Source organism: Aedes albopictus, chromosome 1, assembly GCF_035046485.1.
Source record: "Aedes albopictus strain Foshan chromosome 1, AalbF5, whole genome shotgun sequence".
Classification (NCBI taxonomy): Eukaryota; Metazoa; Arthropoda; class Insecta; order Diptera; family Culicidae; genus Aedes; species Aedes albopictus.
The window spans coordinates 135,578,468-135,605,351 of record NC_085136.1 but is presented as its reverse complement, the minus strand read 5'-3'; the positions used below and the strand labels follow the sequence as shown (position 1 = coordinate 135,605,351).

Genomic DNA, 26,884 nt, shown 5'->3' with positions numbered 1-26,884 from the left:
GCAATTCCATGTTCCAAGTTTCCAATCGTAGTCCTTATTTCGTCGCGTGGGTCTTTGCCGATTGTATCGAGTCGTATTTTCTCCTATGTTATTCGCAATGGGGATTTTAACGGGTGGCTTATTGGGCCTACGCCAACACTCCTGTCTCGCCGGAGGGCCATCGTGCCAGTTCTGTTTAACGTCCCAACCAACACTGGGACGACCACTCTGATGGGGCTACCACCTTGGATCTAGCTGGGCGTGGTGCAGCGTTTCTTACTCAGCCGCTGGATGCCAGAACAGACGCTGTTTGAGCCGCACCTCCTTGGTGAACAGACACTCGGATCGTACCTCCTCAATCTAGCTGAAGTCAGAAGGACAACAGTGCCCAGGCTTCACTACCAGCTAAGCACACAACTCTTAGCTGGCGGTCTTTGTCATCGCTTGACCCGTGGAAGCGTGAGGTAGGAACTTGTGAGGACCAGAACTATATTGGACGCTCTCCTTATCGACTCACCGTTTTGCAGCCCCCACCAGTAAGCTGGTGGCCTCCCATTTCTAGGGTTCACTCGCCTAGGCATGGTCGCATCATACGCACGTGAGAGCACCGCTACCAGCTCGTCGTCGTCTAAACCAATTAAGTTTCGCTCACGGCGGAGCGCCTCCCAAACTACCCCTTCGTCGAAGTATGATGTCTTCCACCTGCGAGGGCTTGGCCTTGGCCTAGCCGCCTCTTCTTCTACTCACTGCCTGCTGTTGTTGTAGTCGATACTGTAGCGAACTGCCAGGTGGTCGCTGTGAGTGTAGCTATCGTTTACTCTCCATTTCGAAGGTCAGGACTACAAAAGGTCACGTCAATAATTGACTCCGCTGCGTTTCGACAAAAGGTACTCTTGGTACCGACATTAGCCAAGTCGACATCTAAGATGGCCAGTGTCTCTAGCAGAATCCGACCCCGCTGGTTCGTGAAACGGCTTCGCCATTCCACGGCCCAGTCATAACAGTCACCTGCTGGTACCACCGACCTTCGCCCTGTTAGCAAGGTCGTTATGTGGTCCAGCATTTGCGTGAACTACTGGATCGGCCACCGTGGAGACATTACAGCTACAGAAGAAGACCCCGTTTACTTTGGCGACCACGAAGCCCTTATAGGTAGTAGATACCAACTCCTGGACGGGGTATTTACCCCTCGTTCATATCGCCGCCATTTTTCTGGACCCATCCGTGACCCAGTTGCCGCCGGCGGGTATTCGGTATGGGTCTACTATGATGGCGATATCCGTCTCCCACTTAGAAACCGCCTGACAAAGTAGTTGCTGAGCTGCGTCACAGTGGTTCATGTTCAGCTGCGTCAGCTGCACTGTGAGTTGTTCACTGCGGCTTTTATGAAGACCGAGCCCCCTGGACCATCTGTCTGATGCCTGTTGTTCACGGACTTCCCGGTGCAAATCAGACAAATTAGTGGGCTCGTGCAGCCTTGTGCCTTATAGCCTTCGGCGCCGCATCTCCTACACATTTAGCTCCGGTAAGGGCCTTTGCAGTCCCATGACATATGTTCTGGTTCCAGACACCTGAAATAAACCTCCGGTGGCTTGTGGAAGGTCAGCTGACATACGCACCATCCTTCCTTGATTCTCCCTACTCTAACGGACTTTTTTACGTCCACCACAGATAGCTGAACCAAGGCTACCTGTGTCCCTGCCAGCCCCTTCCTGCACGTCGCACAGTTGCCGCAGTATCGTGACGAGCTCTTCTACTTCGGTGACCCCGTCTAGTTTTTTTCACCTTCAGAGTCGCCTCTGCTGTAAAAGTCCTCAACTCAACCCCTTCACCAAGGACCTCTACCGCCAAACTTTTGTAGGCGGCGCCCATGCGTGTCGGTATGTTCGATGGGTACTACACACGATCCACCGCATGTTTGCTACTCGTGTTTTGAATTCTTTAAATGATCCTATTTCATTCATTATTTATCTATTATATATCAGATTTCACCAAAAGCACAATGCTCCTCATCATTTAACTGTATTTGATCGTTGGGTTTAAATTCGCTTAATTCTGGAATCAAGTACCGTAAACCGGGGTCAAATTGATCAGTCGTTTTTCAAGTAGATACATCATTTTTTCAAAAGTTTCCTTACAAATAGCATTGAGTATCAGCTTCCAACAGCACGATACTCAAAAGCAAACTATTGAAAATATACTTTTTTATACCGGAAAACCGTCTGATCAATTTCGACCCGAAGATCGATTTGACCCCAGTTTACGGTAATTTGCACAGCGTGTTAATTCAATACGTTTGAAATGTTTGCTGCTCTGAAGTTTGACTCCATTATGAGCTAAACGGTAAACATATCAGACTGTTGATCATGGAAACCAGGCCCGTGCACAGAAAAGGCGATAAGGGAGAGAATTTTCCTCAGATTTGTGAAGGGCGGACAGGCGCCCAATGTATGAAACATCGGCTAGGGAAGGCGTTTAACCCCCAACACCTTGTGCACGGGCTTGATGCGACCGTCATCCTAGCAAATTTATTAAATTATCAACAGCATACGCTCACACATCCGTATTGAACAACATTTAAAATACATGATTCATGCATATCACCATTGATTTTAAATTTTACCAGCATATACAGGTTGACTCGCTTTATAACCCGGATTATAGATTCCATCAATGAAATTATTCCACAACCGATAAGGCCCATGCAAATTTGTTGAATCTAGATTGAAAATCCATTCATTAAATACAGCAAATAAGTTCGAGAATAGATTCTGGCATCTGATGAACGACCTGCCTAAACTTCATTTCAGAAAAAGTGCTTACGCTTTTGAATTTTTGGTTCATTCGAAACACACTACTGAGAGCAAAACAATAATGCTATTATGACGCCCTCGAAGTAAATTCAGTGAACACTGTGGGAAAAGCTTAATTTGTCCTTTAAAAGTTGCATTCAAACAAATTACTGGTTTAAGTTTTCTTTCATACCTTGTTTTGGGATCAAACTGCAAAACAAAGAAAATATGGTAACAAGTTGAATACTCAGTATGCTAGCAACATACTTAGTGTTTAAAGTTTGGTCACCAGCCAACAAGCAAGCGTTGCATCTCCAACAGATGTGGAAGTTTGACTGGTACTCGAACGAAAAGCATGTCGTAGCCGTGAAGCAAATTTAGTTCTATGTACCTTACAATGGAAATATTCGTGTCAAAACCATATTGCGCCGCAAAATAGAAAACTATTCACGTCTTTCCAGGTTGCACTTCTCGATGTTGTTGCCAAACTTCTAAAACTATAAAGTTCAGCACTTATAAGTTTCGCTTAGAGGTGATTTCTTCACTTTGAATTAACCCTTTGAATTCGGAATTTTTCCAAGCTTTATTATGGAGTTTTTTTTCTACGTTTTCCTGTAGTTTTGGTGGTCAATAGCATAAAAAAAGAATGTTATCCAGAATATTTTTTTCTGGATATCCTAGGTCATCCAAACTATTCTTGAGTTTTAATCCTAAAGTCTACGGGTATAACGATAACTTCTTTCATTATACAAAGCTACGATTTGTAATCTATCATGTCTAGTAAGTATTCTTAAAGGTTTATGGACAATATCAGATCAGTTGGGATATCCTAAATGATCCAAACTGTTCTTGAGTTTAGATCTTGAAGTCTCGGGTATGATGGTAACTTTTTTCATTATACAAAACTACAATTTGTTATCTGTCATGTCCAGTAAGTCTTCTGAAAGTTCAATAGACAATATCAGATCAGTCGGGATATCCTAGGTCCAAAATGTTATTTACTTAATATCTCAAAGTCTACGGGTGTGACGGTAACTTCTTTAATTATACAAAGCTATGATCCATAATCCATCATATCCAGTAAGTCTTCTGAAAGGTTAATAGAGAATATATGATCAGTTGGGATATTCTAGGTCATACAAACTGTTACTGAGTTAAGATCTTAATGTCTACGGGTGTAACCGTAACTCCTTTCTTTAAAAGCTGTAATCTATCATGTCCAGTAAGTCTTCTGAAAGTTACAATGGTTTTTTTTTTTATCAACTTAGCTTACCTAATAACAGTAAGGAAGCCCATAATATCTCGAAAATATATAGCAACGCTTATTGTTCCTCGAACTACTTGTAAGTAAGTACAGTGGCTTATGTAACACTACTTAACGTAGTGGCAAAAGCTATTATCACAAGTGTAAACCTGAAGCTATGGTCTTCGGAATAGTGTTGTTGATCTGGAATATTTTGAAAATTATCTTAAAATGACTCATGATATACAAGGGGGGTTACAGATTACAGTTTAAAGTTCATTGCAAGAATCAATACTGTTACTATCGAGAGCCTTCAGAATAGTTTGGACGACCCTCAACATCCCAAAGGTTCATAATAATATATAGTAGACTTCATGTGGGTCCAGTCACCGCGATTGATTATGAACCGATACTCAGTATGTCAGATATAGCTGATGTTACGAGAGTAGACCTGAAGTCCTGAACTCTAAGATAGTTGGCAGACCAGGAACATTCTCATAGTGTCTCGCAATGACATTTGATATGTCAAGAGCTTAACGGATCTCAGCACGTTATGCTATGCTATTATTTATGGTGAAAACACATATTTTTGCCTTTCTCGTACACCAAGGTGTACCGAAAGGCTATATGTTCACTCCAAAAACGAAAATTTGATAGAGCCCCCGGAGAGGTCAAGTCTTATATACCAATCGACTCAGCTCAACGAGTTGAGATGATGTCTGTGTGTATGTATGTGTGTGTGTGTGTGTGTGTGTGTGTGTGTGTGTATGTATGTGTGTGTATGTGTACAAAAAAGGTCACCTCATTTTTAGATAGTAAATATGAACCGATTTCAACGACCGATGGTTCATTCGACGCGGCATATGGTCCCATTGTTTCCTATTGAAAATGGTTCAGATCGGTCCAGCCGTTCCGGAGTTATGGCCATTTAGGTGTTCCAGACCGGTACCCCAGGAAGGGGCCAGATATGAAATTGTAACAAACCCATGCATGCGACCCATCAAACCACGGCATTTTCGGTTATCTGATGAATGGGAAGTAGGAAAATAGCCTCAGACTATATTTGAACCGGAAGTGTTCCGGAACCGGTTCCGGGTGTCCCGGCGGAAGTGGCCAAGTAAAAAAATGACCCAAACTCACGCATGCGACACATCAAATAGCCGCTTTTTCTATGACCTGCTGAACGGTAAACAGGAAAATAGTCTCACTGAACCGGTAGCTTTCCGGAACCGGTTCCGGGTGTCCCGCCGGAAGTGGCCAAATATAAAAGTGAACCAAACGTATGCATGCGACACATCAAATCGCCGCTTTTTCTATGACCTGATGGACGGTAAACAGGAAAATAGTCTCACTGAACCGGTAGCATTCCGGAACCGGCTCCGGGTGTCCCGCCGGAAGTGGCCAAATATAAAAGTGAACCAAACCCTTGCATGCGACACATCAAATCACCGCTTTTCCTATGACCTGGTGAACGGTAAACAGGAAAGTAGCCTCACTGAACCGGTTGCATTCCGGAATCGGTTCCGAGTGTCCACCGGAAGTGGCCAAATATGAAAGTAAAGCATGCGACACATCAAATCGTGGCCTTTTCAATAACCTAGTTGTGCGGTTAGCAAGAAAATAGACTAAGCCCACATTAGAAACTACTTGTACACCTGTCTCACGGAAAGTGGCCGAATGTAAAAAAGAATCAAACCAATATTCACGACACATCAAATGGCTTTTTAGGTATCCTGATGAACGAATAACTAGAAAAAATATTTCAGATCATAATTGGGAAAACTAGTAGTGTCCCGGAATCGGTTCCGGGTGTTCCTCCGGAAGTGGTCAAATGTGGAAGGAAACCGAACCCATGCATGCGACACATCAAATCGCGGCTTTTTCGATATCCTGATGAACGATTTTCAAAAAAGCCTTAGATTACGTTAGGTATTACCGGTAGTGTTCCACGACCGGTTCCGTGTGTCCCGCCGTAATTGGTCGAACTTAAAAATGAACCGGTTTAGAGTGTCCCACCGGAAGGGGACCAATATAAAAATGAACCAAACCCATGCTTTCGGTACATCAAATCGCTTTTTTGTCAGTAACCTGATTCATGGATAATAAGCAAATAGGCACAGTCCACATAAGTTGCTACCGGTAGCTTGACCGGTAGTATTATTAGTTCTGGGTAATCTGTATCTGATAATAGTTAGCATTTACATAAGCTCAGACCACACTACCGGTAGTGTTCCGGAATCATTTACGGGTGACCCGTCGTAAGTGGTCTAGTTAAAGTATACCAAACTCATGCATGGCATACATCAAATCGTGACATTTCGATAACCTGATGAACGGTTAGCAAGACAATAGGCTCAGACTACATAAGAGGCTAGCGGTGGTGTTGCAGAAGCAGCGTTGGGTGCTTCAGCGGAATTTCGAAAGTGAACAAATTCAATGCAAGCGACAGATATGTGTAAGAGAACCAAAAACCTAAAAAATACTAGAGCGATCTCATCAAACCACTCCATTTTAGATTCCTGAGATTTTAACATACAGTAGGATGGGTCAACGTTGTATGGAATTAAAATTTCAGCGCATCAGCCCCGAACATTTTTCAAAAATCCCCTTTTGCGTCTAAAATTACTGAGCAAAATTTTTGCTGCGACTGGAGGGCGAGCTCTGTAATGCGTTTAAAATTTGAATAAAATTTAAAATTGGCAATCCAAATTACTACATTACAAATTTTACATGAATCTCGTAACCAATGATAATAAAATATAACCTAAAGTGTGCAGGAAAAACTTTGTCGAAAACCTCAAAATGACCTGTGAAAAAAGTTATATCCATGCTTGTCAAGCAGTCAACTTAGAGAACTGATATTTTCAGCTCTGTCTATACGTTGAACATAACGTTGGAATAAGTGCCCTAATTCGATGATGATTTTGATAAAATTCTCGCTTTTCTAAATAATGTATTTTAAGGATTCAGGAATTCGTAGGTGGTACAGTCCCAGATCGCTGTTATGAGAATTTCCTTATCCGTTATCAAAGCACAGAGCTTTGGGGCTGATCACTGATTCTTGCCTGATCTTGCCTTAAAGATTTATTGCGTCGACGGAATGATCATGAGTACATATTCAACGAGAAAGGCACTATCACCACTAGGTGGATTAATCTGGGTTTTTTCTTATAGATTTGAAGGACTTCAATATACAACAGTTTGGACGAACCTGAATGTCCCAAAGATTTATAATAATAAAGTAGCTTTCAGATTGGTTCAGTAACAACGGAGAAATATGCAACGTTACTCAGTATAGCAGATACGGCTGTTGTTACGAGTATAGACCTGAAGTCCTGCTAAGGTAGTTTGGCTGATCTGGAATATGCCTATAGTGTCTATCAATGGCATTTGAGATTTCATGACCTTCGCGAATCCCATCAGATTATGCAATACTTTTACTTATGGCGAAAATACACTTGTAGATTTTTAGGACTTCATTTTAGAACAGTTTGGGCGACCCTGAATATCCCAAAGTTTTATAATAAGCTAGTAGACTTCAGATTGCTCAAGTAGCTGCTGTTGATTATGCAGCGTTACTCAGTATAACATATATGGGTACTGTTACGAGTGTAGAGTTGAAGTCCTGAACTCCAAGTAGTTTGTTCTAGGTTTTCCAAACTGTCCTATAGTAAAGTCCTTCAAATCTACAAGAATAATTTTATGTATTTTCGCCACAAATTATAGCACTGCATATGCATAACCTACTGGGATCCGTGAAGCTCTTGACATCTACAGTGTCATTTATAGACACTATAAGAATATTCCAGGTCAATATTCTTATAGTGTCTATAAATGACATTGTAGATGTCAAGAGCTTCACGGATCCCAGTAGGTTATGCAGTGCTATAATTTGTGGCGAAAATACATATAATTCTTCTTGTAGATTTTAAAGACTTTACTATAGGACAGTTTGGAACACCTAGAACATCCCAGAATATAAAACACCTTTTGATATTCTTAATGAAGGCTGAATGAATAGATATAAACGTATCCCACATCCTAGTTCAGCTTTTAGAACAACTGGTACGTCTATTATTTCGTTTTTCCAAATTTCTTGGTGTTCAGGATGTTCTAGGTTATCAATGAAGTCCCAAATACAAATATTCCCTTCTCTCCCCTAATAGAGGACTCTATTTACAACAACTTTGCCGAAGACAGTATTCTGTTTTAACGAATGGGTGAATTCATACAATTCATATATGTTGGACCAAAGCGCCAAAGGGTTAAGCGTTAAACCAGGTTTAACTACAGGGGATACTCAAAATAACTGGGACAGGTAAAATATCTACTTTTCAAAAACTGTTCAACTCACTGTAACTTTTCGAAAAGGGCATCAAATATTCTCAAATTTTTACTGTTAGTTCATCAACTAGTTCTGTATCAGTAGTCAAAATTTGGAAAAGATCGGGCTGTTCTACACGAATTTAAAAATGTTCTAGGGAAAGGTATAATTATTCGATAGCCAACTTTGAGCTGTTATATATTTGATACCCTTTTTGAAAACTTACAGCGAGTTGAACATGTTTTGAAAAGTGAAAATTTTGCCTGTCCCAGTTATTTTGAGTATCCCCTGTATATGGCTAAGCCTGGTTTACCACTTTAAGCCGAGGTGAAGAAACCAACCCATATTGACTGCGGTTTTGCATCACCAGCCAAAACAGCTATATAGGTACCTTTTTATTATAGTTATCATAGATTGATAACAAATGATACTGGATTGGTATTAGATTAGTTTTATTTGTTTTAAATAGCTTTAGATTACTGTTGGCTTGGTTTGAAATGGTGTTGGATTGGCTTTTGAAACTCAATTCCAACTCCGCAAACAATACAAAATAACATCATTACTGCTCATTCAAAAACCATTCGACGTTTAACATACGAATGTTAAAAATCCATTTCCAGCTCCATCTAACCGAGCAAAGAATAATTTATTCACCCTCGACCATCTCTTCTCTTTCAGGGCCTTCGTGCGGATATTGTGTGTTTGCTGCCCCAGAAAGATTCGGCGAAAATATCAGCCGACAATGCGCTCGAAAGCATCTCAGGTAGGTACCGACTCCGGAAAAACCCCTGGTGACTTCCGCTCCGGAACCAGCACAACAATTGAAAACAGGCTTCAATTTCTCTCAAACACCCTCTTCCGTATCCCTTGCGTATTAGGTACTAGACTACTGAACACATGAGCACTTTTGGCACAATTTCCTGTTTTCTGCTCACCCGATCCGACATCTAACAGTGAGAGGAAAATGTTTCCTTCCCAGAGGTACATGCTCAATGGCCACTTCTGTGCCCTTCTGTTGTGCTGTGTCGGCTACTTTTGTAGCCCTACTGTAGAAAGGGAGGATGTGGTATGTCGATGTATGGAAATGTTTCCGCAAATATTCCTGTATGCTCCTATTACTTGTGAAAGGACCAAATTGGAGGTCCCACCGGAAAGTTTCCTGTTTTTAACTACCGCTTTGAGCAGCTTGTCAAACCATGTCAGTACTCAACAGAAGAACATCGTCTCGGTTTTCTGTCTCCTACCGCATTTGTAAATAAAACACGATCCACCCACCTGAAATAAAAAATATGTCTATGTAGCAGCACCCCAAATTAAACAACAAAAGCGTTACTCACTCTTGGTTGGTGTCTTCTGTTTGTCGTATGATGTTACCGAATAAGCAAACATCGTACAGGAAAAATGTGTGTTATCCTAATATCTAGATTGACTTCCTGTGATTTTCCGGTAGCACGTCCCACTCTCGTCGAGCTCCGGCTTTAGCACTCATATCAGCATGAATGGTGCATAAATCAACATTTTTGGGTTTTGATGCGACGCGTGCTTGTTCTGTATGCCGCCGCAATATAAACAAGATTCCAATCACATTACAGGTAAAAACGGGAAATATACGCTTGGGTGATCGTTTGGCGTTTTTTTTAAGCTGAGCTCGACCACCTACAACAACGCGGAGATAAGACAGGTGAGGTGCAGATGAATAGAGTTTCAGTAGTAATTGAAGAGGATTAGGGGGATAATAAAAGGAAATCTCCAGGACACGATATTGGAAGCTCTCACCATTCTCCACTGCTTGCCCAGCTACCGTAAAGCTGGAAGGAATGACCTTGTTTACATCCAACGATTTGATCTTGTTGACGTTGATGGTAAGATCTGCCGTCGAGGGGCGATCGGCAAGATCATCGAGCTTACTCTGCATATCAGAGCACCGTTGAGCTAGGAGAACGAAGTCATCAGCCAGTTCGAAGTCATTTAAATAATGGGCTGCCACAGCAACCCACGATTTGGTTTAAGGATCAATCGCACCTACCATGATCTTGTCGATTACGATGAGGAACAGTAGCGGTGACAGTATACATCCGTGCCCCACTCCAGCAACGACCCGGACAAGATACCGTTGTGCAGTACACTCATAGCACAATTATGGGTCACTCAAGGGACAATCATTTCATAATATGAATCGTTTTTCATGCAAAAATAACACTTTCATTTTTTTATTGTATATTCTGTTCTTTGAAACTCCTTTTTATTGTTTTTAATAAAAATCTGCGTGTAAAATTCACTTTAGGCGGCGAAAATTACTAAAATGTTGGTGAATAATGAAAACCACAATAATGGGTCAAAATTGGCTGTGTAACAAATCTGGGTCAATTTGTTGCCTATTATGGGTCACTCAAGAGGAATCGGCTCAACAGTAAAGTCTTGTCTATTTTTTCAATGAATGATCACTTATTCTCGATCGATCAACTAAAGTAGAATCTAAAACTGGTCTCAAACCTCTTAACGAAATGTGTTTTCACGATTTGGAATCAAATTTTCAAAATTGGGACAAAATCTCCGACACAACCACCGATAAACGCCTAAAAGTATGCAATGCCCATGCACACAGAACTGTCAATATTATGCTGCAGAAAAAGTGACCCATAAATGTGTGATTTTCGGTGTTCCTTGGCACAATAATGAGTCACTTAAATTTTGCCTGAAATAAGCTTTAATTAGCTGCAGTCACATGAATTTCTACATTTAGAACGTAAATTATACCATTGTTCTGGTGACCATACCATTTCGCACTTGAAAATCACTAAAGCTCGCTCTTACAGAGTTTACGAAAGCAGCGCACGCACTTTCCGAAATTCACAACCGAGGCGTTACTTTGACAGATGGTTTTGCGCCAAGAAAAAAATAATAAAAATATGAATGTTTTAACGTATAAGCTTGTGTGCGATACGCATACTGACAAAAAACAAATCAACTTATGAACGAAAAATGATAATGGCTAACAAAAGCTTGCAAATAATTAGTATTTATCTATTAAAGTGGAAAGTGACTAATAATTGTATGTGACCCATAATTGTGCAATGAGTGTACTCTGCACGAAAATGCCCTGTACTGTGCTTCAATGAGGCTGATGATTTTCTCAGGGACACCCTTTCGCCTTTGGGATTCCCACATTTTTGCATGACTGAGACGGTCGAAAGTTTTTTTCGTTATCAATGAACACCACGTAGAGATATTCTTGGAATTCATTGATTTTCTCGCAGATGATACGGAGTGTGACAATATGATCTACATACAGAGGATCGTGCGGCCCGGAAACCTGCTTGTTGTCTTCGGAAGTTGCGTCAATCTTCTGCTGTATCCGGTTCAGGATCACTTTGCAGAGGACTTTGAGAGCGATACACAGCAACATGATACCCCGCCAATTATTGCATACAGTCAGGTGACTCTTATAGTAAAGGTACTAAGACGCCTTGCACCCAGTCATCCGGAAATGTCGCGGTTCCCGATATGTGGCAGAATAACTGTTGCAGCAGTTGTGCAGATACTACGGGGCCAGCTTTGATGCGATCGACCCCGGCGTACTGTTTGATTTCATGCTACGGATGGCTGTTGCATTGCAATGATGGTGCTTCAGTGTTGACACGGGTAAGGCGTCGAACCCTTGGCGGATCATGCTGAGGTGTTGGTGGCGTAGCCAATACTTGAAAAAGGTTTCCAAAGTGCTCGAACCAGCGTTTGAGCTGGTCAGCAGCGGGTCGTTCAATAGCTGTCCAGATGATTCTTTCACGGACATCATAGCATTCATCTTAGTTCCACTACCGCGACGTGAGACATCGTAGAGGATACGAATGGCACCGGTATTTTCGTCTATCTCGCCTTCGTCGGCTAGGGAGTCTGTCCACGTTCTTTCCGTCTACACGAGCGTTTTACGTCTTTCTCGAGAGCCGAATAGCGCTGACGGGCTACGATGTCGGTTCCTCGTGTTTTCGCTCGCTCTACCGCGGCTTTGGGATTCTATCGCTCCTCTATCTTCCTCCAGGTGTCATCTGTGATCCACTGCTTTCTCCGGGTGCGAAGCTCACCCAACTTATTCTCGCTGGTGGCGATAATGACGTTCTTAATGACGCTCCATTGACCATCTACGCTTCCACCATCCGGAATATCCACAGCTGGGTTGTCTAGCTCCTCGACGAAGGACCTTTTCGCCGCAGCGTCTTCCAGTCGACGTGTGTTGAACCGCTGCCAGATTTGATTGTTCCGCACATCAAAAGGTCCCAACTCCATGTTCGGCTGATGCAGATGTGTTTGATTTAATTTTTCGTGACGCCATCACGGGAAACCCATGTCACTTCGTGCACTGATCGGTGGGGAAAGAGCAATCCCCCAATCATCATGCCATTGCTGTCACGAAACTCTGCAAACAGCTCTCCGTTCTTACTCATTTCTCCGAGACTATGCTGTCCCATGATGTACTCATCAGGTGTCAGGTATCAGTAGGTCGGCTCCAGAGGCGCGTTCTCCTCCATTTGTGAAATTTGTGCCATCGCCATGAATACGAGCCTGTTCATCATTTACCTTAGGGAGAGGGAAGAGAGGAATAAGGGATGAGATGGGGAAAAAGAAGGTAAGGGAATAGGATCGACATAATCGTATAAGCGTACCACAACGGGTTCAAGCAGCGCCCTGAAAAGGGCAAAGTAGAAAACGCATAAAGCGTAAAGTAAGCCTATAGCTACTTACCACAACGGGTTCAGAACAAAAGAACATCCTGAAGATTCAGGCTCTTAGGTCAACTTACCTTGATTAAGTGTTTACCGAGTATTCGGAAACGCAGTTGCGTAAAAACTGGATAGTTACATATCAAATGATAAGAAATTCCGGATTCTCAGCTAAGACATACAAATGAAGCAGCCTGTTGAGGATCATGAGTAGGATAACCACATTGAGTTATCTCAATTGCGCTTCTGCTACGAGATTCCTAAAAGTGGCGACAAGACTCCCGCATGGGGGCATTCACAAACACTCAATTTTCTAATCGCTGCTTGACATAATTCCGAGAAGAGATGTCGGTTTCTGAGCATTTGGCAAATCCAATTGGAAATCATTAAAGAGAAACAGATAAGTTCGTGCGGAACCCAATCAAAAATGCTTTTGAGTGAATGCTTTCTTGATATCGTAAGCAACATTTTTTTATGTTTTTATTTATGAGATTTTCAGCCCGAGGCTGGTTCATCTCAGGTAAGCAACATTGTGTAAACGAGTCACAGTGGACTTTGCATTTTAGGAAGCATGTTGGTTCCCATGAAGAGGCATGTTAGCTAGAAAAACATCACGAATGTGATGCTCGACAAAGCGTTCTAATCATTTCAAAAGAAAGAGGTCAAAATGATAGGTCTGATTTCCACTCCCAGAATATACTTGACTGTATAATCTTGCCAAGATTTAGGAATAGCAAGGCTGCAACAAGCAGCTTTATCAAAACATGTTTAAATTATTCACATTTTGGAGATTTCGAAGAAGCAAAGCTATTTAGTGCACATTCTATCGAATATCTATCAAGTTCATACGAAGATGTAATATCCACACATCCGGAGAAATGAGTAACGAATAAGCATTCCTGGAAATTTATGATCAAAGGAAATTAATTGCCACGCGAGTTTGCCATTTCATTATTACTGAAAGTAGCAAACATCGGATAAAACGCATAATGCGAAACCATATACCGTCTACCCACGTTGGTTTGACCTCATCTAATCTGAACACTTTTAAATTTGACCCCTTCTAATCTGCACATCGTTTAAACTAAAAATGGTTCAAACGTCATTCTGTTCATGGAACGGGGTGAAACGGAACGAAGAATTAAAACAAAACAGCAAAAACGGTTACCATCAGTGTGTTTTTCGAAGTCTACAGGATTACTAGAATTTCAAATTGAAAAACGAACCCCGTTGGTTTGCATGAGGTGTCGTTCGAACCAACGGGGGTAGACGGTAAGTATTAGTTAAAGCTTAGACACCTAGACAGAAATCCCCCCTAGGGGCGTCCATAAATGACGTAGCTTTTTGGGGGGAGGTGGGTGTTTGTGATTTTGTGACGAAGTGTGACGATAGGGAGGTAGGGGTTTATGATATGCTACGTAGCTTCTGCTAAACCTATTGAAAAAAAGTATTTCGTAATTAACCTTCCGTAACTCGCGTGGTTGACTACCTGCGTCAGCACCATGCTAATGCTGAGTACAAAAAGCGAGATTTTTTCAATGTGTTGTACAAAATACAACAGTGCGATCGCTCGTGAGTTAATAAAAATTTTCACTCTCATTAACTATCCAGTAAATCGAAAAAAAATATATTGCATAATTTTTTTCCATTCACATTAATGTAAATGACAAATAGAGGACATAAATGCCGGCTTCCTGTCATAAGACATGCAGCTATCGGACGCAACAACTGTATCTGAGAAAATGGTTTTGAAATCCTGCGTAAAGAATAATGTATTGCGTACGCAGATAAAAATCAATTTGGCTCAAATGCTTCTCACGACCAATAGTTTGCTGCTTGCTATTGGGCACTGCACATTGCTAAGGCTGCAAAGGAAAAAAATCTAAGTTTTTGGCATAATGGCATTTTTCGAGGAGTTCCTTATATAGTTTCCACAGGACTTCCTCAAAGAATTCCTCTAATAATTTATTAAGGAGCTCTTCTGGCAGCTTTGAAAGGAATTTCTCATGGTGTTCTTTATAGGTTTTCCCAACAAAAGAAGGATAACATTTCTACAGGAGTTCGCTCTAGGAATCCCAGAGAAAAAAAACTTCTGAAAATATTCCAAAAGGATTTGGAGGAATCTCAGAAGGAATTCCTGAAGGAACTTCTAGAAGAATTTCAGAAGGAACTTATGGAGGAATCTGGAGAAGATATCATAGAGAAATTCCAAAAGAAATCTCGTGAGGTGTTCCTGGAGCATTTCTACATGGAAATTTTGGAGAAATCGTGATCAAACTCCTGAAAGAATCTCAAAAGGAGCTATTTGTATTTGTATTTGTAGCTATTTGTAGAGTCTCAGAAGGAACTCCTGATTTAATTTCTGTAGAAAACCCGGAGGAATTTTGTGATGGAATACCAGAAGGAATTTCTGATGTAATCCTGAAAATAACTTTTGGGGAATCTCGGAAGATATCAAGATAGAACTCCTGGTGAAATCTAAGAAAGAAAATCCTGGAGGAATTCCAGAAGGAACTATGGGAGGAATCCGTAAAGGGAGTCCTCGCGGAAATCTATGAGATCCTGGAGGAATTCTGGAAGGAGTGAATAGAGGGATACCGAAAAAAGTTCCTGGAGAAGTCCCGAGAAAAAAAATCCGGGATAAATCCTAGAAGGAAGTTCTCAAGGAGTCCAAGAAGAATCCAGGAGGAATTTTCAAAAAATGGGAATCCCAAAAGATACTCCTTGAGGAATTCCAGAATGAACTGCTGAAAGAATTTTAGAAGAAACTCATGCAGGGTCCCTAAAAAGTCATGGTGAATTTTATTCAAATGAAACCAATTTGATATTCTTAACAGATTACAGTTTACAGATTGCAATACAACTGCATTGAGAGCTCCAACTTCCTGTTCTTCGGTATCAAGCAGAACGATGGCTGGTTTATTAAGCTTTGGTGATGGTTGCACCAATGGCCTTGATGTCGGCGATCTCAACCTGGCACTTGGCAATGTTTTCTTGCTATTGTTGTTGTTGTTATGAAAAAAAAAACATAATATTCGTTAAACACACAAGTTAAAATTGATAACAACAGTTAGTTGTTACTATTACACGGTTGAGTTGTAGGCGACGCCGAGTGTGCCGTTTGGCCGAACGCCATTTGGCCGAAATCCATCTGGCTGAATCATGATCAAAAAAAATCAGAGGAAGTTTTCAACATTCTAACTGTCATATGATTATCAAAAATACTTCCTTCTTCTCATAAGCTACTATTTCTAGTTTAGGCTAGGCCATTCAGGAATTAGTTGGCATTGAAACTGTCAGTACTTTATCAAAGATTTTTTCTTCTTTAAATCTCAAGCTGTTCTTTCGAGTTATATGTACTGACATGGAGAATAGTGGCATGGTCACTTAGGTTCATCATTTCGGCCAAACGGCATTCGGCCAATGGAATTCAGCCAATTGACCCTTTCAGTCAAATGGCGTTTGACCAAACGGTATTCGGCCAGATGACCCGGAACCGATAAAACAATGAATCAAACGCAATTGAACTCTTATTACACACTCAATCCTGAATTGCCTGTTCAGCACTTTTTTGACGAAAATAGAACAGCAGAACTATTTCGGTAGCTTCGGTAATCGATTTTACTGAGGCTCAGTTAACCACCTGCCAAAACCGGGAACAAAAGGTAAACAATGCAGTACACTAAAACCTCTTTTTATGCATGTTATTTTTATGCACTTTTAATTTATGCACCTTTTTTATGCCCTGCATAAAAAGAGGGAAAGCTACTCAGAGCCAATATTGTGCATAAGAATATTTCATAATTACGAGAACAATTGCAACGGTGGCCAAGGGGTGTTTAGGAAAGTTACAGGTTCGTTTTTAGGTGTTTCCGAAGATCTCATGTGCGTTACATGGGGTCCGAGTGGGTCATAAGGGGTTTTCGAAGTCATTTCAGGAGGTCTCAGAGCATTTTAGGCTGGTTTCAGAGGCGTTACGGAGGCGTTTTTAGGGGTTTTGGTTTAGGAAGTTTTTTTAGGCATTTCAGGATGTTTCAGACCATTTTCGACGTGATTCAGAGGCGTTACGAAAGCGTTACGGAAGAGTTTTGGGGTGTTCGGAGCTTCTCAGGTGCGTAACATGGGATCCGAGAGGGTTTAAGGGGGATTTTGGAGGCATTTCAAGACGTTTCTGAGCATTTTTGGCGGGATGCAGAGGCGTTACTTAAGTGCTACGAGGAGTTTCCGTGGGGTTCAAAGCCTCTCAGGTGCGATACATAGGGTCTGAGGGGGTTTAAGGGGGATTTTGAAGGCATTTTAGGATGTTTCAAAGCATTTTCGGCGTGATTAAGAGGGGTTACGGGAGCGTTACGGAGGAGCTTCGGGGGCTTTGGGGCCTCTCAGGTGCGTTACATGGGGTCCGAGGGGGTTTAAGGGGGATTTTGAAGGCATTTCAGGATGTTTTAGAGCATTTTCTGCGGGATAAAAAGGCGTTACGGAAGCGTTACGGAGGAGTTTTCGTGGGGTTCTGAGCTTCTCAGGTGCGTTACATGGGGTCCGAGGGGGTTTAAGGGGGATTTTGGAGGCATTTCAGAATGTTCAAACCATTTTCGGCGTTATTAAGAGGCGTTACGTGAGCGTTACGGAGGAGTTTTGGGGGCTTTGGGGCCTCTCAGGTGCGTTACATGGGTCCGAGGGGGTTTAAGGGGGATTTTGAAGGCATTTCAGGATGTTTTAGAGCATTTTCTGCGGGATTAAGAGGCGTTACGGAAGCGTTACGGAGGAGTTTTCGTGGGGTTCTGAGCTTCTCAGGTGCGTTACATGGGGTCCCAGGGGGTTTTTGGAGGCACTTCAAGACGTTTCAGAGCATTTTCGGGAGATTCAGGGGCGTTACGAAAGCGTTACAGAGAAGTTTTCAGGGGTATCAAAGCCTCTCAGATACGTTACATGAGGTCCCCGGGGAGTTTAAGGGGGATTTTTGAAGAATTTTAAGAAGTGTCAGAGCAGACTCTTACCTTACCTTACCGGTCAGGCTAAGGCCGGGGTGGCCTCTGCTGTACATAGTAGCCGCCTCCATTCCACTCGGTCCATGGCTGCTTGTCTCCAGTTCCGCACTCTGCGTAGGGTCCGCAGATCGTCCTCTACTTGGTCGACCCACCTAGCTCGCTGCGCTCCACGTCTTCTTGTACCGGTCGGATGACTCTCGAGAACCATTTTAGTCGGGTTGCTATCCGACATCCTGATGACGTGACCCGCCCACCGTAGCCTCCCGATTTTCGCGGTATGGACGATGGTTGGTTCTCTCAGCAGCTGATGCAGCTCGTGGTTCATTCGCCTTCTCCAAGTCCCGTCTTCCATCTGCACTCCGCCGTAGATGGTACGCAACACCTTCCGTTCGAAAACTCCAAGGGCACGTTGGTCCTCTGCACGTAGGGTCCATGTTTCGTGCCCATAGAGGACGACCGGTCTAATCAGCGTTTTGTAGATAGTTAACTTCGTGTTACGGCGAACTTTATTCGATCGTAGAGTCCTGCGGAGTCCAAAGTAAGCACGATTTCCTGCCACAATGCGCCTCTGAATTTCTCTGCTGGTGTCGTTGTCGTCGGTCACCAGTGAGCCCAAGTACACGAATTCTTCAACCGCCTCGATTTCATCACCGTCGATATGAATTCGGGATGGCGGGCGCGGTGATTCCTCCCTGGAGCCCTTTGCCATCATGTACTTTGTCTTCGACACATTGATGACTAATCCGATTCGCCTGGCTTCACTCTTTAGTCGGATGTACGTTTCCGCCATCGTCTCAAATTTACGAGCAATAATATCAATATCATCGGCGAAACCAAGCAGCTGAACGGACTTCGTGAAAATCGTCCCACTCGTGTTTATCCCCGCTCTTCTTATTACACCCTCCAAAGCAATGTTGAACAACAAGCACGAAAGACCATCACCTTGCCGTAACCCTCTGCGAGATTCGAAGGGACTCGAGAGTGTCCCTGATACTCGAACTACGCACATCACTCGATCCATCGTCGCCTTGATCAACCGTATCAGTTTATCCGGGAATCCGTATTCGTGCATAATCTGCCATAGCTGTTCTCGATCGATTGTATCATACGCCGATTTGAAATCGATGAACAAGTGATGTGTGGGCACGTTGTATTCGCGGCATTTCTGCAACACCTGGCAGATGGCGAACATCTGGTCCGTTGTAGCGCGTTCACCCATGAATCCAGCCTGATATTGCCCCACGAACTCTCTTGCAATCGGTGATAGACGGCGGCATAAAATTTGAGAGAGTATCTTGTAGGCAGCGCTCAGTAGTGTGATCGCGCGGTAGTTCCCGCAATCCAACTTGTCGCCCTTTTTGTAGATGGGACAAACGATACCTTCCATCCATTCCTCCGGTAATACTTCCTCCTCCCAAATCTTGGTAATGACCCAGTGTAGTGCTCTCACCAGTGCTTCTCCACCGTATTTTAGAAGCTCGCTTGGTAGTTGATCTGCTCCAGCGGCTTTGTTGTTTTTCAACCGGCCAACCTCCTCCTCAATCTCTTGAAGGTCAGGGGCCGGAAGTCTTTCGTCCTGTGCACATAATCCTAGATCTGTTACCACGCCACCTTCGGTACTTGCAACGTCGCCATTGAGGTGCCCATCGTAATGCTGCCGCCACCTCTCGACCACCTCACGCTCGCTCGTGAGAATATTCCCGTGATTATCTCGGCACATGTCGGCTTGTGGCACAAAGCCTCTGCGCGAGCGGTTCAGCTTCTCGTAGAACTTTCGTGTGTCCTTAGCGCGGTACAGCTCTTCCATCGCTTCGCGATCTCGTTCTTCCTGCTGGCGCTTCTTCATCCGGAAGACTGAGTTCTGCCTGTTCCGCGCCTGTTTGTAACGTGCCTCATTCGCTCTCGTACGGTGCTGCAGCATTCTCGCCCATGCTGCATTCGTCTCGTTTTTCAACTGTTCACATTCGCCGTCGTACCAGTCGTTTCTGTGATTCGGAGTCGCGAAGCCTAGTGCTGTAGCCGAGGTACTACCTATGGCGGATCGAATGTCCCTCCAGCCATCTTCAAGTGTAGCTGCGCCAAGCTGCTCTTCCGTTGGTAGGGCCACTGCTAACTGCTGCGCGTAGTCTTGAGCCACTTCTACGTTACGAAGTTGCTCGATGTTGAGCCGCGGCGTTCGACTTCGACGCGTGGTGATAACTGTCGAAAGTTTTGAGCGCATGCATACAGCGACTAAGTAGTGATCCGAATCTATATTCGCACTGCGGTATGTGCGGACGTTGGTTATATCTGAGAAGAATTTACCGTCGATTAGAAGGTGGTCGATTTGGTTTTCTGTTTGATGGTCGGGTGATCTCCAGGTGGCTTTGTGGATATCTTTGTGGGGGAAGTAGGTGCTTCGGACTACCATACCACGGGAGGCTGCAAAGTTTACGCATCGCTGGCCGTTATCATTCGATACGGCGTGCAGGCTGTTTCGCCCGATTACCGGTCTGTACATTTCCTCCCTTCCTACCTGCGCGTTCATGTCGCCGACAACGATTTTCACGTCCCGCGGCGAGCAACCATCGTATGTTTGCTCTAACTGCGCGTAGAACGCTTCTTTCTCGTCATCGGGTCTCCCTTCGTGTGGGCAGTGGACGTTGATGATGCTGTAGTTGAAGAAACGGCCCTTAACTCTCAACATGCACATCCTTGCGTTGATCGGCTGCCACCCGATCACACGTTGTCGCATCTTGCCCAACACTATAAATCATGTTCCCAGTTCATTAGTGGTGCCACAGCTTTGGTAGAAGGTAGCCGCTCGATGCCCGCTTTTCCACACTTTCTGTCCAGTCCAACAAAGTTCCTGCAACGCCACGATGTCGAAGTTGCGGGGATGTAGTTCGTCGTAGATTATCCTGTCACATCCTGCGAAACCTAGTGACTTGCAATTCCATGTTCCAAGTTTCCAATCGTAGTCCTTATTTCGTCGCGTGGGTCTTTGCCGATTGTATCGAGTCGTTTTTTCTCCTATGTTATTCGCAATGGGGATTTTTACGGGTGGCTTATTGGGCCTACGCCAACACTCCTGTCTCGCCGGAGGGCCATCGTGCCAGTTCTGTTTAACGTCCCAACCAACACTGGGACGACCACGCTGATGGGGCTACCACCTTGGATCTAGCTGGGCGTGGTGCAGCGTTTCTTACTCAGCCGCTGGATGCCAGAACAGACGCTGTTTGAGCCGCACCTCCTTGGTGAACAGACACTCGGATCGTACCTCCTCAATCTAGCTGAAGTCAGAAGGACAACAGTGCCCAGGCTGCACTACCAGCTAAGCACACAACTCTTAGCTGGCGGTCTTTGTCATCGCTTGACCCGTGGAAGCATGAGGTAGGAACTTGTGAGGACCAGAGCTATATTGGACGCTCTCCTTATCGACTCACCGTTTTGCAGCCCAGATCAGACTCTACATACCTTAAAACTACCTCTTGCAATGCCCTTTAAAGGCTCCTGAGATCCCTTGAATTATCTCTAAAGCCCCTTGGAACGCCCCTGAAACGCACTTAATACTATTGAAATACCCCAGAATTCCCCGTAATCCCATGAATACACCAAAAAATCTTGACAGAACACCCTCAGAAGGCTCCTCAAATCCCCCGAAACAGCCCCTTAAAACGCCCCTGAAGCCCCTTGGAACCCCCTTTTTGGGCCCTCTGGGAACTTTCTGAATACCCCCTTTGCCCCATCTTAACTGCCCAGGAGCAAGACCTGTTCTCGCAAACTAGATTCACTAATTAAAGCCCTAGTTAAAGCCCAAACTTAATTTATGCATAATTTTCCCTATTTTTATGCCTTTTTTAGTTTATGCACATTTTTAATTTATGCAGTCCCAGCCATGTGCATAAAAAGAGGTTCTAGTGTATAGCTGTATTCAGCTCACGGTAAAAAAATCTGCACTCTGATATAAACTGATTGGCACTTGAATTCGCACTACTGTCTAATCAGTTTGTTATCAATTAAATATCATTCGAAAAAGAACATTCAATACCTCTTCAATTTGAATGGAAATTCACTTCAATTCTTAGTTGACAATGTTTTGATTTCAAAACTAGAATTAAAAAAAAAGTGTTCACCACTCCCACACGGTAAAAGTTCTACACGCTCGATGTAAGGGAAAAATCCATTAACTATTCAACATCCCAATCAACATGATCAGCAATGTTTATCCTTTAAAATCACAATGCTGTCAGTGTTGGTTTCAGAACCAAAACAAACCCACCGGAGAAATTAACTGAAAATCACTTCGATTTGCACTACTGTAAAAAGCAGTACGATCCAAAGTGAAAAGCTATTGGTTTGGTAATGACTGCTTTGAACATGAAAGTAAATATAGATGACAAGTGGTCGAAAGTGTTTCGCCTCGATACGCACCTCTCCAACAGATGTGAAGTAGTGTAGTGGGGAAACACATGATCGAGAATCTCAAGGTGCTGGTATCAAATCTGGGTGTGGTGAAACCTTTTTTTTAAATTCTAGTTTCGAAATCAAAACATTGTCAACAACGAATTGAAGTGAATTTCCATTTAAATTGAAGAGGCATTGAATGTTCTTTTTCGAATGATATTTAATTGATAACAAATTGATTAGACAGTAGTGCGAATTCAAGTGCTAATCAGTTCATATCAGAGTGCAGATTTTTTACCGTGCAAGATTCCATACCAGGAACTTGAGATTAAGGATCATCTGTTTTCCCACTACACTACTTCACATCTGTTAGAGAGGTGCGTATCGAAGCGAAACACTTTCTACCACCTGTCATCTATATTTACTTACATGTCCAAAACAGTCATTACCAAACCAAAAGCTTTTCACTTTGGATCGTACTGCTTTATACAGTTGTGCAAATCGAAGTGATTTTTAGTTTATTTCTCCGGTGGATTTGTTTGCGTTCTGAAATCAACACTGACAGCATTGCGATTTCAAAGGAAATACATTGCTGATCATGTTGATTTGAATGTTGAATAGTTAATGGATTTTTAACTTACATCGAGCGTGCTGATTTTTTACCGTGAGCTGTTCTATTTTCGTCAAAAATTTACCGAACATTGTATTCCAAATTATGGTTGACAATTAGGCACGATTGTAGTCGCGCCTTGTTTCATCGTGTTTACTTAAAAGAAACCAATGTGTAGGTATTATTATTAAAATTTCGAGATAACCGCACAGCGCAACATTTTTTTTGTCTCAATAGCAAACTTATATGTCTCCGACAAATTTTGGGCCGCTGAATCCAAATCCGGGCTCAAATTTTCTCCAGCACGTCACAATTTTGAGCTATACCTCAATTTATAGGACAAAATATGCGATTTTGGGCTTTTTTGACTGCAAGCCATTGAGCATGGAAATATTTTTTCAACCAATCAAAGCATATATTGGTCAATTAACATCTAAATTAACTACTCATGCAAAATATTTCGTTTTACCAAATCAAATTTGATAGATTTGAGCATTTTATGTCAGTATGTAAACTTGCATGCAACTTTAGAAGGGTGACTTGTATGGGAAATATCGTACCTAACATAAATCGCTTAAAACTATCTAATTCGATTTGGTAAAACGAAATATTTTGCATGAGTCGTTAATTTAGATGTTAATTGACCAATTTATTCTTTAATTGATTAAAAAAAATATTTCAATGCTTAATGGCTAGCAGTCAAAAAAAACCCAAGATCGCATATTTTGCTCTATAAATTGAGCTATAGCTCAAAATTGTAACGTGCTCGAGCAAATCTGAGCTCGGATTCGGATTCAGCGGCCCAAAATCTGCCAGAGACACATAAGTTTGCTCTTGAGAGAGACCAAAAGTTAATTTTTGTTACGCTGCGCTGTGCCGTTAATCTATATATATATATATATATATATATATATATATATATATATATATATATATATATATATATATATATATATATATATATACAGTAAAACTTCCATGAGTCGATATTGAAGGGACCATCGACTCAAGGAAATATCGAGTAGTGGAACAAAAATCCTTTGGGAAGTTTTTTGGGGGGACCATCGTAGTAACCCAGAAATTATTTTTCAGTATGGAAAAATTTACCTCCATGAGTCGATATCGAGTCAAAGAACATCGACTCATGGAGGTTCGACTGTATATATATATATATATATATATATATATATATATATATATATATATATATATATATATATATATATATATATATATATATATATATATATATATATATATATATATATATATATATATATATATATATATATATATATATATATATATATATATATATATATATATATATATATATATATATATATATATATATATATATATATATATATATATATATATATATATATATATATACATATAAATGAGTTTGAAGTTCCTTTGAGGCAACAAAACTCAAGAACGCATGACTCTTACACGGTTCGGTTCGTATTCGTGGTGGCTGTGTTTATATATACAAAAAGTTACGAAAATCAACTAGAAAAGTAATAAAATTGATAAGGTACTGATTTTTCATGACCTGGGTAGAAAATCAACAATATCGAAATGAAACCAATCTAGAGTGCCGTGCTGCAATTAGCTTAACAATTGTCAAACCACCATAACTTAGCAAGACAAAGTTTGCCGGGACAGCTAGTAATCAAATAAATATAGCTTCAAGAATCAGTGTTTTACAGGAGAGGTCATCTGGAAGGAAAGGTCCAACAAGGATCTTGATATAACCTTTTGGAATCTTATCCACGACAGCATTCAGTTGACTGTAAAAGTTCTCTTTGTCTTACGATTTGGCAGCATCGGTTGACGCGTAATATTGGATCATGATTGGGGTAATGGTAAGGTTTGAACCAGGCCCGTGCACAGAAGTGGCGCCAAGGGAGGGGTTTTTCCCAATTTCGGCAAAAGGCGGAGGGGCGCCTAGTGTATGAAGCGTCGGTAATGGGGAGAGTTTAACCCCAAACACACCCCCCCCCCCTTGTGCACGGGTTTGGTTTGAACCGTGTTCTGAATCTGGCTACTATTTTCCTCTCATTAATAGATTCCCACCTCATGAGCACACCAAATCCATGCTGGCGAGGAGCGTGTTCAACTTGTAGGCCAGAATATAGCAGATTTTGGCCCGACGCCTATCTGTGTTCTCCAAAGTTCGGGCAACGAACTTCACTTAGTCTTAGGATCTCAAGGTTTCTACGGCATGCCTTATTGGCTAGTTCTCGAGCTAGGATTAATACATTCCAAGTTCCAATTCTTGTCCGTTGTTTCGCGCCAAAAGTCGTTGCCATTGAATCAGTTCGTAATCTTTCATTTTCGGTTTCTGTAACGGGTTTTGGGTTTCGGAAACAGTAGGTTGTTCGCCTAAAGTCTCCTATCCACCGTGGTGGGGCTGCTGCCTTAGGTATAGCTTCCGGCGGAGGAGCATTTCATACTCAGCCGCTGGATGCTAGAACAGAAGCTGTTTTAGCCGCATCTCCTTGGTGAACAGACTCTCAGGACGTACTTGCTCAATCCAGCTGAAGTCAGAAAGACAACAATGCCCAGGCTACACTACCAGCTAAGCACACAACTTTTTGCTAGAGGTCTTTTGTCATCGCTTGACCCGTGGAAGCATGAGGTAGGAACTTGTGAGGACCAGAGCTTGAACGCTGTCCTTATCGACTCACCGTTCTACAGCCCTATTTTTTTGTTCAGAGGAAACACTTACCTTCATCAATCCAGCTGATATTCACATCATAAATATAAAGATATATCCCTGAAATGACAATATGTTGAGAGCACCGTTAACGTATTATACCACTTCTCAATTGATTATTTGTGATAGATTCAAAATATTGGATGCTACCAATCGTGGAAATCGTAAGCACTAGCCCCAGACGAATGTCGTAAATTTACTATCAGATCCTCGTTAAAACTCAATAAATCGTCACTTTGTCGTCCGGGTACAAAGCTCGAAACCCCATAAATCCGTTTCCCATTTTGGCTTCCCTTCCTATACCTATGTATGCTTTCACCCCATGGGGTAGTGTGCGGCCATCCCGGCGATACCATCCTGCTCCTCGAGGCCATTATTGGTCCCATTTTGGGTTTTCCCCAATGTGAAAAATGAGTATAGCTTGATCCATCGTCGTCGGCCAGGGCGGCAACAGTTTAAACGACATAAGCACGTACTCATGAGCCAAAAAGTAAAAGCACACGCCTCATCGCTCACGCACTTTTCACTGAATACGTTGTTGTTGTTGTGTCGTCGTCGTCACAATTCGAGAGAGGTGGTCGGCTCCAGTGATTGATGATTGTGCTCGTTTATTATCCACACAATAACCTTGTTGATTCATCCCTCCACATTCGATCGATTTCATAAATATCCCACTCATCGGAAGGAACCCGCAAACATTATAATCCCATTGGTTCAAAAGCCGAAAATGGCACAGGCCCAGGAATTGCGGGTGATGAAAATGGTACGTTATTACACCTTTTCTGTGGTCGCATTTATCATACCATCCACTCGTGAAATGGAAGGCAGGAAATGGGTGTTGATGGGACTTCCGGACCACGATGGGTATCGATACCTGGTGAAAGAAGGATATCCAGGACGACAAATGCAACCTACAGTATACCGATTTATTCCGGGATTGCTCCAGGAATTCCTCTTCCTGGATAAATTCGTGAGGGAACTCCTGAAGGAATTCCTAAAGGAATCTCTAGAGGAGTCCCTGGAGGAATCATGAAAGAAATTCCTAATGGAAACCTTGGAGAAACTCCTGTAGAAATCCCTGGAGGAGTAATTATTGGATGAGTTCCCTGGGGGAATTCCTTGAAG

General features: G+C 42.4%; 1 protein-coding gene across 2 annotated transcripts in view; it reads left to right on the top strand.

Annotated features, from left to right (window-relative positions):
* LOC109423013 (dopamine receptor 2) overlaps positions 1 to 26,884 on the top strand; it is a 521,850-nt gene that overhangs the window by 236,647 nt on the left and 258,319 nt on the right. For both annotated transcript variants that reach the window (XM_062845444.1, XM_062845443.1), the window contains exon 4: positions 9,017 to 9,101. In XM_062845444.1, the coding sequence (XP_062701428.1) occupies positions 9,017 to 9,101 (85 nt within the window). The remainder of the gene's footprint in view (positions 1 to 9,016; positions 9,102 to 26,884) is intronic.